At 46.0% G+C, this 16,850-nt stretch overlaps 1 protein-coding gene and 1 pseudogene across 4 annotated transcripts in view; one reads left to right on the top strand and one right to left on the bottom strand.

Annotated features, from left to right (window-relative positions):
• Positions 1-981: 981 nt before the first annotated feature.
• LOC307103438 (small ribosomal subunit protein eS6-like) lies at positions 982-1,721 on the bottom strand (annotated as a pseudogene). The gene has a single exon. The product of its transcript is annotated as a small ribosomal subunit protein eS6-like (transcript).
• An 11,154-nt stretch (positions 1,722-12,875) lies between these two features.
• The window catches only part of DNAJC6 (DnaJ heat shock protein family (Hsp40) member C6), a 138,580-nt gene continuing 134,605 nt past the window's right edge, over positions 12,876-16,850 (top strand). For 2 of the 3 annotated variants that reach the window (XM_079778102.1, XM_079778101.1), the window contains exon 1: positions 12,876-13,086. In XM_079778102.1, the coding sequence (XP_079634228.1) occupies positions 12,972-13,086 (115 nt within the window). In that variant the 5' untranslated portion in view covers positions 12,876-12,971. The remainder of the gene's footprint in view (positions 13,087-16,850) is intronic. The other variant, XM_079778103.1, reaches the window with a different exon arrangement.

The raw sequence follows: 16,850 nt of genomic DNA, 5'->3' as shown, positions 1-16,850 counted from the left end.
ATCCAGCCAAGCTGACCTTCAATTATCAAACAAATGTGGCAAAAAAAAAAAAAAATGTTTATAGTTGCTGACTCTGGGAGAAGGGCACCAGAGGCAGTATTCCTTTAGCTTTTCTGTAGATGGGAAAATTTCTAAATATTACATTGGGGAAATTTTTTTAAAATTTAAACAAGTATTGATTATTTATAGATCTCTTATTTCCTCCCTCTCCCCAGCCCCTGACAACAACTAATTTACTTCCTGTCTATAGATTTGTCTATTCTGGACATTTTCAGTATGGAAATTTCTTTCATAAATCAAATCATACAAGTGGCCTTTTGTGACTGGCTTTTTCACTTAGCACAATATTTTTAGGTGTATCCATGTTTTAGCATGGATCAGTACTTTCTTCTTTTTTATGGCCAAATAATATTCTGTTGTATGGATGTACCACATTTTGTCCATTCATCATTGAACATGGGTTATTTCCACTTTTTTGTCTATCATGAATAATGCTGCTATGAACATTTGTGTACACATTTTATGTGGACATATGTTTTTAATTCTTTGGGGTATCTATATAAAAGTCAAATGACTAGGTCATATGGCAACTGTTTAACTTTTTAGGAACATCCAAACTGTTTCCCAAAGTGACTGCACCATTTTCCATACCTACAAGCAATGAATGTGGGTTTCAATTTCTTCACATCCTTGACAATACTTGCTTTTGTGTCCTTTTGATTCTAGCCATCTTTCTGTGTGTGAAGTGCCATCTCATTTTGATTTACATTTCCTTGATGATATTGAACATATTTTCATATTTCATTATTGGCTATTTGTATATCTTCTTTGGAGAAATGCCTATTTAAATCCTTTACCCATTTTATAACTGGGTTGTTTTCATCATTGACTTGTAAGAATTCTTAATTGTTTTTGAGATATGCTGTTTGTTTTTATTTATTTGTTACTCTTTGAAAATCTCAGTTTTGACTGGACTCATACTTAGAGGTAGAAGCTCTCAGAGAGGGCAGCCTATGTCTCTTGGCAATTTGTTCCTGGCGTTTTTCTTTGACCTCATTCATTCTCTTAGCTAAAAGTTTAGCATATTTTATGGCATTTTCCTTGTTTTTTCTTAGTACCTTGTTTCTTTAGCATCATATGCTGGCTTTGGTGTTGCACGACACATGGAGTAACAAGACGCTGAATCTTGTGTGCTTTCATCCTAGGCTTCTTACCTTCTTTGTTTAGGGGCTTTCTCAAAACATATTGGCAGACATCATCTTCTTTAGAGAGATTGAAAAGTTTGCAAATTCTGCTAGCTCTTTGGGCCCCAGGCAAAAAGGCATAGTAGTATCAGTAAGACCAGGAATACCTCCCCCACCACACACACTTTTTTTGTTTTACTCTGACCAAGCTGAGAATACTGAGATTGGCATCCACAATGCAAACCTTGAACAGATTTGTACTTTTTTCCCCAGCCCTCCTTGGTCTATAATAGGATTGCCCCTTACTAAGTAGCAGATGGACATGAACATGGGTCAAGACACCCTGCTTCACGAGGGAACCTCATTTGTCATTCTCACCACTAATTCGAACCACACAAGCCTCCATTCTTCTCCCAGAGCATCAGCAGCAACTTCTATGGCCCCACGCTTCTCATAAAAGGTACTAAGTTTGTATTCATTGACCACTTCAAGGAGTTTCTGGCAGCCAGTGGTTAGGAAAGAGATGTTCAGCATCATCCTGAAGCAGCCAACTGCCTCTGAGGTGCCACAAAAAAGAGAAGAGTTCTTTATATATACTCTTATGTATACTAACAAAAGGGTATTATGCAAATTGGTCAGGACACCCTCACAGTAACAACCGAACAGCAGGCTGCGTGGGGCAACCAGGCTGGCAGGGGAATTAGTGAGGGACGACCAAACGACTGAACAAGCAGACTGCGTGGGGTGACCAGGTCAGCAGGGGGGTTAGTGTGGGATGACCAAACAACTGAACAGCAGGCTGCCTGGGGTGACCAGGCTGGCAGGGGGGTTAGTGAGGGTGACCAAATGACCAAACAGCAGGCTGCATGGGGTGACCAGGCTGGCAGAGGCGGGCAGTTGGGAGCGACCAGGCCAGGGGGGTGGGGGGGGGGGAGTTGGGGTCGACCAGACCAGCAGGGGGAACAGTTGGGGGCAACCAGGCTGGCAGGGGGGCAGTTGGGGGCAACAAGGCCCGCAAGGGGGCATTGAGGGGTGACCAGGACAGCGGGGGCGGGGGGCAGTTGGGGGCAAACAGGCCGGCAGAGGGGGGGCAGTAAGGGGCAACCAGACCAGCAGGGGGGGCAGTTAGGGGTGACCAGGCCTGCAGGGGTGGGGCAGTTGGGGGTGACCAGGCCGGCAGGGGAGCAGTTGGGGGTGACCAGGCCAGCAGGGGGGCAGTTAGGGGCAATCAAGCAGGCAGGCAGGTGAGCAGTTAGGAGCCAGCGATCCTGGATTGTGAGAGGGATGTCCGACATCCTCTGAGGGGTCCCGGACATCCCCCGAGGGGTCCCGGATTAGATAGGGTGCAGGCTGGGCTGAGGGACCCCCTCTCCATGCATGAATTTCGTGCACCAGGCCTCTAGTCAGATATAAGATTTTCAATATTTTCTCCCATTATGTGGGTTATTTTTCACTTTTTTGATAGTGTTCTTGGAAGCACAAAAGTTTTAATTGTGATGCAATCCAATTTACCTATTTTTCATTTATTATTTATGTTTTTGGTGTTATATCTAAGGAACAATTACCTAAGTCATAGTCACATAGATTTGTCCCTATATTTTCTTCTAAGAATGTTATAGTTCTCACATTTAAGGCTTTGGTTTGAGTTAATTTTTATATATGGTGTGAGATAGTTCAGGAGGGGGTTTAACAATTCTTTTGCATGTGGCAATGTAGTCTTCCCAGCACCATGTGTTGGAATTGTCTTGGTACCTTTGTTGAAAATCAACTAACCATAGATATATGGTTTTATTTCTGGAGTCTCAAGTCTACCTCATTGATCTATATGTTAAGCCTTATGCCAGTAGCTTTGCTATACATTTTGAAATAGAAAATGTGGGTTCTTCAACCTTATTCTGCTCTTTCAATAACGTTTTGGCTTTCTCTGGCCTGTTGCTCAATGGACGGAAGGGTCAGGGTTTGATTCCCGGTCAAGGGCCTATACCTTGGTTGCAGGCTTGATCCCTGGCCCATTGGGGCACATGCAGGAGGCAACCAATTGATGTGTCTCTCTCACATCAAAGTTTCTCTCTCTCCTCTCCTCCTGCCTCCCTTCCACTCTCTCTTAAAACAAATAAACAAACACAACACAATGGAAAAAATATCCTTGGATGATGATGAAAAATAAAAATGTTTTGGCTCTTCTGTGTCCCTTGCATTCCTAGAAGAATTTTAGGATCAGTGTCTCCTTGTCAATTTCTGCAAAAAAGACGGGTGGGATTTTGATAGGGATTGTGTTAAATCTGTGGATCCATTTGTGAAGTATTGCTATTTTCATATTATCATGTCTGATTCTAGGTCTTCCCTTCCTGTTAACCCAGAGGTTCTCCCTGCTTCTTCTTCAGTCCCAGGACTTGTTTTGCTGCTCCTGCTTCCCACCAATGCACTAGAATGTCTGAGAGACTGTCTACGGGCAGCTTCCCAGGATGCTAGTTCAGAGACAGGCCTCCGTGCCTCTCACTCCAGGACCTTGCAAAATCTGTATCCTCACCACTTTCTCTCAGTCTCTCTGCTCCCCACCTCCCATGGTAATGTCCAAGGGTAGGGAAAATGACAAGTGGGCAATCACTCTGTCCTCAAATCCTCTACTTTTCTTATTTATTATGTTTATTCAAAGGCTTTGTATATACCAGGATTCATTCTCATTCCAAAAGTTTTAGACTTTTGAAAACCAAAGCCAGGAGAAGACTCTCACAACCCTTTATTTTTGTTTTTTTTTTCTTCCTTCTCTCACTGTGGCAATGAGCACAAAAGAGCCAAGCTGAATGAATCAGAGAAATTGTAGCAAGGGAGGAATTTGCTTAATATTTCAAAATATTTTCTTGTGATATTTTTTACCCATATTATATTGATGTAGAAGAAAGATCTGGAAAGGTATATATCAAACAGTTAACAGTGACTGCTTCTGGGGAAGGCCATGGAAAGTGGGGAGCTGCAACCTGCCATGTGCCTGGAGGGAGAGAGAGCTTGACATCTGTGAACCCCATTGATGACTTCACATACTCCAAATTAGAGGCTCTGAAAAAGCAGCATGCACAAGAGATATGCCTCTTTCCACTTCGTGCTTGATATATATAGGCCCGGTGCATGAAATTTGTGCACTCAGAGGGGGGGTTCCCTCAGCTCGGACTGCACCCTCTCGCAGTCTGGGAGCCATCAGTGGGACATCCTTAGCGCAGCTGCGGAGGCAGGAGAGGCTCCCACCACCGCTGCTGCACTAGCCAGCCATGAGCCCAGCTTCTGGCTGAGCGGTGCTTCCCCTTTGGGAGCACACTGACCACCAAGGGACAGCTCCTGCATTGAGCATCTGCCCCCTGGTGGTCAGTGAGTGTCATAGCGACTGGTCATTCTGCTGTTCGGTCGATTTGCATCTTAGCCTTTTATTATATAAGATACACACACACACACACACACACACACACACACACACATGTTTTTATTGATTTTTAGAGAGAGAGGGATAGAAACAGCAATGATGAGAGAGAGTCATCCATTGGCTGCCTCCTGCATGCCCCCCACTGGGGATCGAGCCCGCAACCTGGACAGGTGCCCTGACCAGGAATCAAACCGTGACCTCCTGGTTCATAGGTTGATGCTCAACCACTGAGTCACACTGGCCAGACTGCTTGTTGATTATTTACAAGGAGAGTGGGTATCCCCTGTCTTTCACCTTCTCCTGACTGGGGATATGATTAATAAGTAATGAATTCATCAAATGAGTTTTTGATCTATATTTAATTTCTAATTGGAATCTTCAGTGCACACTCCCCAACCCCCCCGGATTTTATATTCATTGTTTCAAACTCCTCCTGTGTTGAATTTTGTTTTTGTCACCAAAGCTATGAGGAGTAGTAAAGTAAACTGATATATTCTCTCCTTCACCATTCTTGACCGTCTCTTGATTTTGGTTTAAACAGGGTGGTGAAGGAGGGGGGAAAGCAAAGGGTCAGGACCCAGTAGAACATGTAGTCCCAGAACAAGTTCCTGCCAAGACAGTACAAAGAAAGCAGATCTACGTATCTGGAGCAAGGTCATGTTTGTTTCATGATATACAGGCCTCTGTTCTTGGCCTTGGATGCTTCAGTGACATGGAAATAAAATCATAGTGACTATGTTCACGGCTGGGAGGGATCGCTGTCTTGATAAAAGACTCAAAAATTTCAAAAGACCTTGAGTCTAGGTCAAAACAACAAAATGTAACTTCATGGAAATGAATGCCAAGTCCTACATTTAGGTTTAAAAAATTCAGTTGCAGAAGTATAGAATAGGAGGAACATGGCTTATAACAAGTATTATGAAAAACACTCTGAGATTTTAGATGACACTGTACCAGTCCAACCTAAAAAATCCTCCATCACCACCCCCCTCTGAGAAAAACAGCAACTAATATAATCTTAGCTCCTATAACAGAAATATAGAATTGTGTTCAGATTAATGGAGGCATCATATAATATCACTGTACTCAGCTTTGGAAATATTTCCAGATTTGTTGTTAATGAAAAATATGCACAATATGCAGCCTATGATACCATTTATGTAAAAAAAAAAAGTGTGTGTGTAATTTTATAAATGTAATCTCACTTTTCATCTTTAAACTATCCCTCTGAGACAGAAATTAATTTCCCAATTTTACAGGGGAGAAAACTAAGTCACAGAGAGGCCAGTAACTTGCCCAGAGTGATCAAGTCTGAGCCTTTAATCAGTCTTCTCCACTGCTCCTAAGCTCCAGATAGTATAAGGAAGACAGATTCTGAGAAGGTTCCTTCGAGGGGCATGCCTGGGCCATGTTAGGCTGCACATTAAGTTCCAGGTCAGAAAACGTTTTGAGGCAGAGACATTTCTTCTCCTAGGTATCACCTTGGTTCCAGCTTCTGTCTGGTGACCCCAACCCCTGGATTGTTGTAACTCCTCCTTTTGCCCTTCTAGCCCAGAGCATTGGTGACTGACTTTCTACTGTTGTCATTCTCAGACTACCTCAGGATCACCACTTCCCGGCAATAAAGTCTTTCTGTTCTGATTTAAATTGAAGACAGAGCACATATATATATTTGTTGAGAACCTCCTCTTCGCCAAATCCACTGCTGACTGCAGGGAATCCTGTGATTTAAGCCGAGTGGCAGATGCAAGAGTGGGGAGCCTTAGTCTGTGAAGGAAAGACAGATTTTTAAGCACATATTCTCAATACAATATGAAAAGAGCTATGACAGAGCTACGTGTGAGGTTTTGTGGGAGCACAACGTCAAAGTCCCTTGGCCAAGCAAGAGCAGTGGCCGTCTCATGTATCTTCCATCCGTCCCCTGGAGGTCAGTGAACGATAAATCATCGCGCCTAGGCCTTTGAGAGCATGGATTCAACACCTTCTTGTTACAAAGGAGGCTCTGCAGGCCACATTTCCTCAAGGCTGACTTACCCCACCCCTGTTTGCATCACCCCTCTCTGCCCCATAAAAAGGGTAAGAATCTGTAGGATAATAATCCCAATTGTTCATTTACTCTTTGGATAACTTTGTGTAGTTACTTAGCCCCTCTCAGCCCCAGTTTATCCGTTAGTAAACGGATCAGTAATGGCTCCCATCCTTTACCGTTGGCTCCCATTTCACTCAGAGGGAAGTTACAGCCTAGCAGTAGCCTACCAAGCTCTCCTCAATCCCTCACCGCGGCAACACGCAACCTCTTCTTCTGCAGCAGACCTCCTCATCCCCTCTATTCCACCCACTCCTGTCCCCCTGCTGTTTCTGAACCCTACCAGGCTCTCTCTCAAGCTCCCAAGGTGGGGCCTTTAGATGCAAGGGGTCCATCTGCCTGAAATGCTCTTCCCTGCAGAGCTGATTGCTGGTTTATTTCTTGTCCTTCAAGACTTTGCTTAAATTTTCCCTCTCAACCAGGTCGAACATGACCACCCTATTTAAAACTTCAACTGGCCCTAGGTTCTCCCCACCAGCATTCCTAGTTCCTTCACCCTGCTCTACTTTTTCTTTTATTCATAGCACTTATATCTTCTGTCAAACTTTACAGCCTACTTAATTTACCTATTGTTCACTGTCTCCACCCCTCCACCCCGCCCCCTAGAGGAATGCGAGCTCCATAGAACAGGCATCTGTATCTGATTCATTCCTCATGGACCCCAAGAGTCTACAACAGTACCTGACATGCAGTAGGTACTTAGTTGATGCTCATAGGTTGCTGTAAATAAATAAGTCATGTCTGATCCCTGGCTGGGTATCTCAGTTGGTTAGAGTGTTGTCCCAGTACACCAAGCTTTCAGGTTTGATCCTCGATCAGGGCACATATGAGAATCAACCAATGACTGTGTAAGTGGAACAACAAATCCATCTCTCTCTCTCTCTCTCTCTCTCTCTCTCTCTCTCTCCTTCTCTCCCTCCCTCCCTCCCTTTATCTTTCTCTCTAAAATCAATAAATAATATTTAAAAATTAAGCCATGTCTGTAAAGTTCTTAATAATACCTGTCTGCACAGCATCAGGTATTATAAAAAACCCCAGCTCACACTTATTCATTGCCAGGTGCTGTTCTGAGTGTTTACACACAACTCATTAAGTTTTCACAACAGTCGTAGGAAGTGGGCGCTTATTATTCCCATTTACAGAAGAGAAATTCGGCACAGAGATGTTAATGTCACCGTGCCAGTAAACTTTAGTCAGGAACAGTGTGGCACCAGGGTTTGTGCTTTTGATAGCTATGTCATACTGTCTCTCTCAATAAACATTTTTTTATATTTTTAGGTCAATTTAAAAATGAATAAACATTTTTGAAGTCCTGAATTAGTATTATAACGAGGCACATTATAATAACATTATAATGCATGCAGTAGGCACACAAACGCCATACTGGACTTTTCTACCTCTTCTTTTCATCTTCCCTTCACACTCCATCTTTGCACTTGCCACCTGCCCTGACAAATCTGAATTGCAGGAGAGGGATTCAATCCACCCCCATTGTCCCCACCAGCTGGCTTCAGGCACAGGTGTGGCAGAAAATGAGGTCCAGGGGTTTTGTTCCCTTTAAAGTTCTGAGATCTTAAGAGTCAGTGCATCATTTATTAATAAAACATTTGCAAAGTAGTATTTTGGATTGTCAACTGAGCACTTAATGACGTGCTTTCATTGGAATCTCCCTGCATTCCAGGGTAATTGGAAATGCCCTGTTGTGGACAAGAAGGCAAATATTACTATCCCCAAGTTACAGATGAGGAAAGTGAAGCTCAGCTAATTAAGTGACTTTGTGTGAGGACATTAAAATGGCAAGGAAACTAGGCTCAATCCAGGATTTTGTTACCAAGCCTGGGATTCTTTTCACTTCACTCAGTGAGAGGAGGCACGAGGTTTAGTTTCAGCACCGTAGGTGCTCAGAAAAGGCTTCTATGATTTTAATTTGCAATATGATTTTTGCCTTTAAATGATTGTCCCCTTTTTATGCCTATCTTCCCATTTGGTGGGCCTTTTGCAGAGCCCCAGTTTCTGTGAGGAGTGTTCATTCGGCACAATGCTTCTGCTCTCTATGAGACTCTGGGTCTAACCCCACATATTGTTGGTTGGGGTTATTCTTTGGCTGGTGGGGGCCTGTGCTAGCTAGTCCCTGAAGATGATTTCAAATTATTCTGACCTCCTTCTGTGTGTATGTCACTCATCCTTCCAAGAGGTGAAGCCTATGACTTCTCCCTTGAACAGCTGAGCCTGTGTCTGAGTTGATCAATAGAATGTGCAGGAAGCACTTCTGGGGACTTGAGCCAGGGCACCTGGGGACTTTTGAGCCAAGGCTTTAAGAAGCCTAGCAGTTTCACCTTTCTGGGAGTGACGACCTCCCTACACCAACATGCCTCTTACTAAGCTCTCCTTCTTCCCCCTCCAGAAGAGGAGAAGAGGAAACACATTTGGATGTGAAGTGGATGTGAAGTGCCCAGGAGGCTATAAATCACCGCCCTCCTTAGCCATGCACAAATGCTGGTTTTGTGTTGGCTGTTCCCCTGTGCTCTGGCAGCTGATAGGAGGAAAAGCAAGGCTGACAGAAGGAGGCTCTTTCAGCAGCGTGAGACGAGTGGGGAACTGTCCCAAGAAACACATTTTGCAAAAACAATGAAAAAAGAAGCCTAGCAGTTTCAGCTTTTTTCCTTCTGGAACCCAGCCACCATGCTGTGAGGAAGTCCAAGCAACCATGTGGAGAAGAACCAAGGCTCTTGGCTGAGCTCCCGGCCGATGCCAGCACCATCTTGTGAGCCATGTAACAGAGCCATCTTAGAAGTGGATCTCCAAGCCCCGAGCAGCCCCGCTCACCTCCATCAGAGCAGAAACAGGCTGTCCCCTCTGAGTGCTGCCTAAACTGCAAAATCCTTTGCCAACAAGTGATTGTTGTCTTAAGCCATTAAGTTTGGGGATGGTTTATTATGCAGTGATAGGTAATTGGAACAGATCTCCTAGAAGCCCTGACCACATTTTCCGTGAGCAGTGTCCCCTCCTCTCACACTAGACACAACTGCTGAAAGTGTGGTTGGGAGGCTTTCTGTAGGCACTGCTCTTTATCTTGAGCACATCATAATCTTGTCAACTTGGAGAACTTCAGATGGAAAAATAAGTGCTTCCTGCACTAATAACAGTCCTATTGGCATTGCCAACGGGGTCTTGCAAAACACCGGAAGGCACTCAAGGTGACTTTAGGTGGTACAGCTTTGTTTATATTCTGGAACTCTCTGTAAGGGAGGGTAGGTAACAGGAGGAGGCAGAATAAGAGACACGAGCATAATAGGAGACACAAAAGGTAATCATGAAGTTTGAAGGGTGTGACTTCCACCTAAAATCGAGATATTCCCATTTCTCTCTCTTTAGAAACACACACACACACACACACACACACACACACACACACACACACATTTGTTGCAAAAGAAGGTGCCATTGTTTATCTGTCATTGTCTCAATAGATATAAGTATTATAATAAGCTACCATTTATTGAATCTATTCAATGCTTTACACAGTAATAGTTAAACTTAGCACAACCCTGTGAGGTAGGAACTATTTATTATCTCCATTTTGCAGATGGGGAAACTGAGACTTAGAGAAGTTAGGTAAGCTGGGTACGATCACACAGTTAGTAAGTGGCAGAGCCAGGATTCACTAAGCTTTGTAGCTGGAAAGTTTAGGTTTTTTTTCTATTAGCCCCCTCTCCTCTCTCTCACACACATGCTCGCGCGCACACACAGAAGAATCTTGCATCTCATTGACTTTGAGGACTGTCAGTTTCATATTTCTGGACCTAGCTTCATAAGCACAATGAAAGTGAATGAAATTCAAGGTTTGTTTTTTTTTTCTTTTTGTTTTTCCCCTAAGCCCAGTGAGCCAGATGTACAAATAAGTGGGCTTGTTTTGCATTTTTGACATTTGAAAAGAAATTCCATGTTGCTGGTACTCATGAATGTGCCTCAGGGGCACTTGGGTGTTTCTGCCTGGGTGGAAGGTCTCTCAGGCCGCATTCTTTTCCCATGGACCCCGAGGCCTGCGGAGACTCCCCGCGGGTCTGCCCGGAGCAGGCTGTGACTGTGGGAGTCAGAGACTTCTGGCCTTGTTTCGCTCCAGGCTGGACGAGTGCCACGGAATCACATGATGTTTGGACAGAAAGGGCAAACCAAAGAATGTTTCTTTCATCCTTCCCGGACCAGTGAAGTCTAAGCAGTGAGCCCCCACCAAGGAGCTGTTCTGATGCACTGGATGTACCAGGACAATGGAAAAAAAGATGGGTATCTAAGCCAGGCCCACTGGGGACACTAACACTTAGCAGCATTCCAAAACCAGTTAGTGAGAGTCAGGGCATACAGGGAAGGATGGTGGGACCCTGGAAGGAAACGTCTGTGTCATCTTGTTAAACCCCCTCCATTAATGGGGCGGGAGGTGATGGTGGAGATTAAAATAGGAAGCCAGGAGGGGAAGGGACAGGACCAATATTTCCCAGATGGTTTGGGTAACCAGGACTAGGTTCTAGGTGCCCTAACCCCAGGGCCAGGTAAGAAGTCCGAAAAGCAGAGCGAAACCCTTGTCTAGGGTATTAGTTGGTGGTATGTAGCTGCTATTCCTGAGTAACTTTGTTATTTAGGTTATTTCTTCTAAGGCCCCATTTTTCAGACTTTAGCCTGGATGCCATGGTATAGAAGAAAACTCAGCCTATTGCTGACACAGAGAGAGGACACCTCTCAATGTCCACCCTCATTTTTAAAAAAAATATATATTTTTATTGATTTTAGAGAGGAAGGGGGAGTGAGAAATAGAAATGTCAATGATAAGGATCGTTGATTGGCTGCCTCCTGCATGCCCCCTACTGGGGATCGAGCCCGCAACCTGGGCATGTGCCCTTGACTGGAATCGAACCCACGACCCCTCAGTCCACAGGCCAAAGCTCTAGCCACAGAGCCAAACCAGCTAGGGCTGGACGCTCTCCACTTTCACCTGCCTCCACTGGTGATTTTAATTTTGATCATCTGGTGAAGTTATTGTATGACATTACAATACAAAAACGGCAATTTCATGATTCCTAACATATCACCTTTATTAATGCTTTATATATGTAACCTGACCCCCCTGACGCTATGTTTCTTCCGTTAATTAAGCGTAGATATTAATAATTTCTCTCTCATGACTATCATTGGGAGAGTTAAATAAGGTAATGTATGTAACATCTGGCCCATGAAAAGCAGTCCATAAACATAAGCTATTATTATTGTAACCAGGCAGTATTAAAGGAACCTTGGTTTTGATCTTCCTCTCAGACTCTCCCAATTACAAGCAAAAACAGGACAGAGACAAAATGGTGGGAGTGGAGGCAAATGGAAAATGGGAAACGCCTCCCACCCCACAGGTGTGCTATGAAGTTGAATGGCATGATGTAAAAGTGCCGGGCCAGCCCGGACAGGGTGGCTCTGTGGTTGAGCGTGGACCTATGAACCAGGAGGTCACGGGTTGGGCTCCCAGCCAGGGTACATGCCTAGGCACATGCAGGAGGCCTCCGAACAATGATTCTTTCTCTCATCATTGACGATTCTCTCTTTCTCCCCCTCTCCTTTCCTCTCTGAAATCAATAAAAAAAACAAAATAAAGTGCCTGGACATAGAATAGGTTCTCAAAAAAATCACGACTGATTCATAACCTGTTGTATGAGGAAAACAGAAATATCTGCCAGACTTAAACATCTAACCTAATGTGGGATCATTCTCAGGCAGTAGCGAGGTATGAAAAAAATAGAGTTAGAGCCAGGACTTGAGACTCGTCGCCCTTTAGCAGGTGTGAGATTCTGAGCAGACTAGAGAAACTCTTGGAGCTCCCATTTTATCGTTTTGGGGGCAAAAATCACACCCCTTGGGATTTTCCTGTGAATTAATGATGCGTAGCAGTACTTGGCTTCTCCATGCACCTCTCCTGAACGAAGGACGAGTGGCTAAAGCCTTCTCCTGTTAGGCTGCCAGGCACCAAGTGCGTCCCAGCCCAGCGCAACACAGTAGCGCCCACGCCCAGGCCGGCCGCACCCCGCAGGCGCCGCCCCAGCAGCTGTCCCCCCTCCGCCCTCCTCCCTCCCCCGCCCCCGCTCCCCCCCCCCACACTCCCACCCGCCCCGGCCGCAAGCTCCTCCCCCGGCGGCCGCGTCCACCCGGGAGACGGCCCGGGAGACGGCCCGGCACCTGGCAGACGCGCGGCGGCGGGGGCGGCAGGAGGCGACCCTCGGGCGCGGCGGGGAGGCGCGTGGGCGCACAGATGGGAGCAACTGAGAAGGGCGGCAAGAAGAGCCGGAGGCTGTTTTCCTCTCTGCGGCCCTGGAAGGCTACCCGGCGGCTGTGGAGGACGCGCTCGGCTCCCAAGGCGGCGCAGGGTGAGTGTGGGCGCGGCCGGGGGGACCTGTTACTGTGCGCGGCCGACGCCGGCCACCCAGTGCGGCCACTCGGGCCGAGTTCTCCGACCCCGGACCTGCGGGCGGGGGCGGCGTGGCCAGGAGGTCCGGCCGGGCGGTCCTGCGCCCCGACCCTCGGCCGCGGGAACGAGACCAGTCCCCCAGCTCACCCGGGGCCGGTCGACCAAGCGCAGGGTCCAGTCTCGGCACTGTCCCCACTCCCTCTCCACCCCTCGGCCCCATAGGCGTCTCTCGTAGGCCCCGGTGTTGGCAGCTTATTGCCCGCAAACGTCGCTGGCTGTGTATTTGGCGCTGGATCGCAGGAATCAGGGTGCTTCGGGGACACAATCTGAGGTTTGCATCCGCCGCCCCGCCTCCTCCCGCCCAACACCTGGCAGGCACCTGCATTGCAGTGCCCGCTGGGGGCATGAATCTGGACCCAATGCTACCTTCAAAGTCCTTCCCCATCAGACCCTCCCCTTTCCAACCTGTCTGGTGTGACTCCTTGTTATCTCCTAAGCTCTAGCCATGATAAACTATTTCCCAGACACATCCCACCCTGTTCTCATCAGGGCCTTAACTCACATTTATTCAGTCACTGATTCACTCCATTCATTCATTCCACAATTTTTATCCTGCCCCATGCTGTGTGCCAGGGCCTGAGTGAACCAGAGAGGCAAGGCCCCAGCTCATGGAACTACTTTTAGAGGGGGAGAGGGACATTGCACATATAAAACAGGTAAAAATCTCCCAGTCAGCTGGGAGAGGAGGAAAGGAAATGGCAGGTGGATAGGGAAGAGCTCTCTCTCTGAGGCAATGGAAGTCGAGACCTGAAGTCTTATTAGGAGCCACTCCAGCTTGGAGCCGGCGAGAGCAGTCCAGCCAGAGGGAATAACTAGTGGAAAGGTCCCTGTGTGCCCAGGGAAAGTGAGGGAAGCAGGGCCTGGATCAGGGTCCGGGTAGGCCATGATGAGGTGTTTGGAAGCCATTAATGTAGTCTCTGCAGGGACAGGACATGAGCTGCTGGCTCACTGCCTCCTTTCTATCTGCAATGGCCCATTCCTCCCCATCTGTCAGGACTAACCCGTGAAGCCTTTCCTGGGGTTCCTGCCACCTGTAACCCCTCTTTTGTCATCTCGTCACCCACCGGGCATGTGTTGCTGTTCATCTGGTGTTATAGATTCCACGTGACAGCTTCCCCTCGGTTTCATCTCTGCATTCCGCTTTAGGCTAGCTGAGGGTTTGGAACTTTGTAGATACCTGTTTGCGTGTGTGTGTGTTTACGTATGTGTCCTATCTTGCCCTTTTCGTCTGTTTCCATCATCTCAGGATTCTTCTTCTGAGACACCCACATGCCTTGATTTCTAAAATGGCCGATCTGAACCGGGGCAGAGGCTAGATTGCACCAGAGCCCTCTCGATGCTATAGTTGTCGCCCTCTCACCCCTCCGGTTGTTTTGAGGATAGAATGAATTAATGCGTTAATAAATGTAAAGTGCTGACACATAGTAAGCATTCTACAAATAAATTTGACAAACAGCAGAAATGATTATCTTTCGGATATTTATTGCATTAGAAACAAGCTTTTCTGTTGTTGGTAGTTGCGGGGGGGGGGGGGGGGGAGGGGGGAGGCACTGTCCGCTTGTGGCTTTCAAAGGATGTGTGATTACTTTTGTCAATACACCAATTAAGCTCCTTCCCCACTGGCATCCAGAACTGTTGCTGAAAATTAGTAGGGCTGAAGGCTAACCACCTGTTTCTTTAGCTTGCCTGAGTAGTTGAATAGATTGGGAATTGCAACAAGTATTCCTTGAGTGATAATCACATTCCTAGTGTTATTCCAGGTGTGTGTGAATATTTTCAGAAGAGGAATAAATGGATATTGCCACTGTGCTAAATTAAGTTACCGTAAGTTTCCTAGTTTTATGCTTTTAAAAAAATATATTTTTCATTGATTTCAGAGAGGAAGGGAAAGGGAGAGAGAGATAGAAACATCAATGATGCGAGAGGATCATTGATCGGCTGCCTCCTGTACTCCCCCTACTGGGGATCCAGCCCGAAACCTGGGCATGTGCTCTAGACCGAAATCAAACCTGGGACCCTTCAGTCCACAAGCCGATGCTCTATCCACTGAGCCAAACCAGATAGAGCAGTTTTATAAATTTTTTAGGAGAAAATGGACAAGTTTCCATTTATTTTATTTTTTAAAATATATTTTTAATTGATTTCAGAGAGGAAGGGAGATGGAGAGATAGAAACATCAATGATGAGAGAGAACCACTGATGGGCTGCCTCCTGCACACCCCCTACTGGGGATCGAGCCCGCAACCCAGGCATGTGCCCTTGACCGGAATTGAATCCGGGACCCTTTAGTCTGCAGGCAGGCGCTCTATCCACTGAGCCAAACCAGCCAGGGCCTAGATTTATAATTTTTAAAACCAGTTCTATACTGTATATGCAGCCAACCTCTCCTCTCTTCCTGTGTTCCTCTCCTAGAGTTTGCCCATTGCCATGCTTTATTTCTCTTTCCTGCATTAGGATCTTGGCTGCTCACTACATTTCTCTATGTCCCCATCCCCTGTAAGCCTGGAGATGAGGTCATTATAATGTCTATGTCATAAGATACGTTACAGTTTACAGAATAGGTCAACCACAAAATCGTGTTTAGATCTTGACAACATCCCTGGAAGGAGGGAGGGCAGATGATTTATTTTTCCCATTTACAGATGAGAAAGATGAAACAAAAGATAGGATGACCATGCAGGAGGTTATGTGACCGTGAGGGGCAGGCTCAGGCATGGGTACCCATACAGCACCCTTTCTGCCGCATCTCCAATATCTATACTCACGGAAGGGAGAAGTAAAATTAATAAATATCACCCAGCTGGTGTGGTTCAGTGGTTGAGCGTTGACCTGTGAACCAGGAGGTCACAGTTCAATTCCCAGTCAGGGCACATGCCTGGGTTGTGGGCTCAATCCCTAGTGTGGGGCGTGCGGGAGGCAGCCAATCAATGATTCTCTCTCATCATTGATGTTTCTATCTTTCTCTCCCTCTCCCTTCCTCTCTAAAATCAATAAAAAATATATATTTAAAAAAAATTAATAACTATCATGCAATGAAGGAAATCCACATTCCAATTTCATTTGATTTTCTTAAAAGGTAGCCTGAATTTATCATGAGGATGTCACCATCACTTTGGGCGTCTAGAATCACATGCTTTAGCATCAGACAGACTATGCTTTGAGTCTGCCACTAATAAGTGCCATATTAATAAGCTGTGTGATCTTGGGCAGGGTGCTAAATCTTTCTAAATCTAAAACTCCTTTGTGAACGAAGGGTGCTAATGCCTATGTCATCGTGTTACTGTGATGATTAAATGAGTTTATATATATAAAATGCCTTGTTCATAGTGGCTCACAAGGTGGTGGTTATTTTTATTAATATTACTTCAGATTTCCCCCCAGTGATCATATCCCAAATATGTTCAGCCATGGGGCTGGAAAGTTCAATGGGCTATGGGAAAAAACCATGGCTAGAAGTTCCACTGGGGCAGCTCTCCCTTCTGGACTAAGGAGAAGGCCTTCCATACCACCATTCCTCTTTCCCAGGTGTGTGTGTGTGTGTGTGTGTGTGTGTGTGTGTGTGTGTGTGTGTTTCCCCACAGAAGGCTGCAGTTCTGTGAGAAGTAACATACCTTTTGGGGACTCTTGACATCTTTTCAGCCTAACGCTGTCCTGAACCAGAGC

Source organism: Cnephaeus nilssonii (genome assembly GCF_951640355.1).
Source record: "Cnephaeus nilssonii genome assembly, chromosome: 7".
NCBI classification, from domain to species: domain Eukaryota; kingdom Metazoa; phylum Chordata; class Mammalia; order Chiroptera; family Vespertilionidae; genus Cnephaeus; species Cnephaeus nilssonii.
This window is presented reverse-complemented; position numbering and strand designations above follow the sequence as displayed.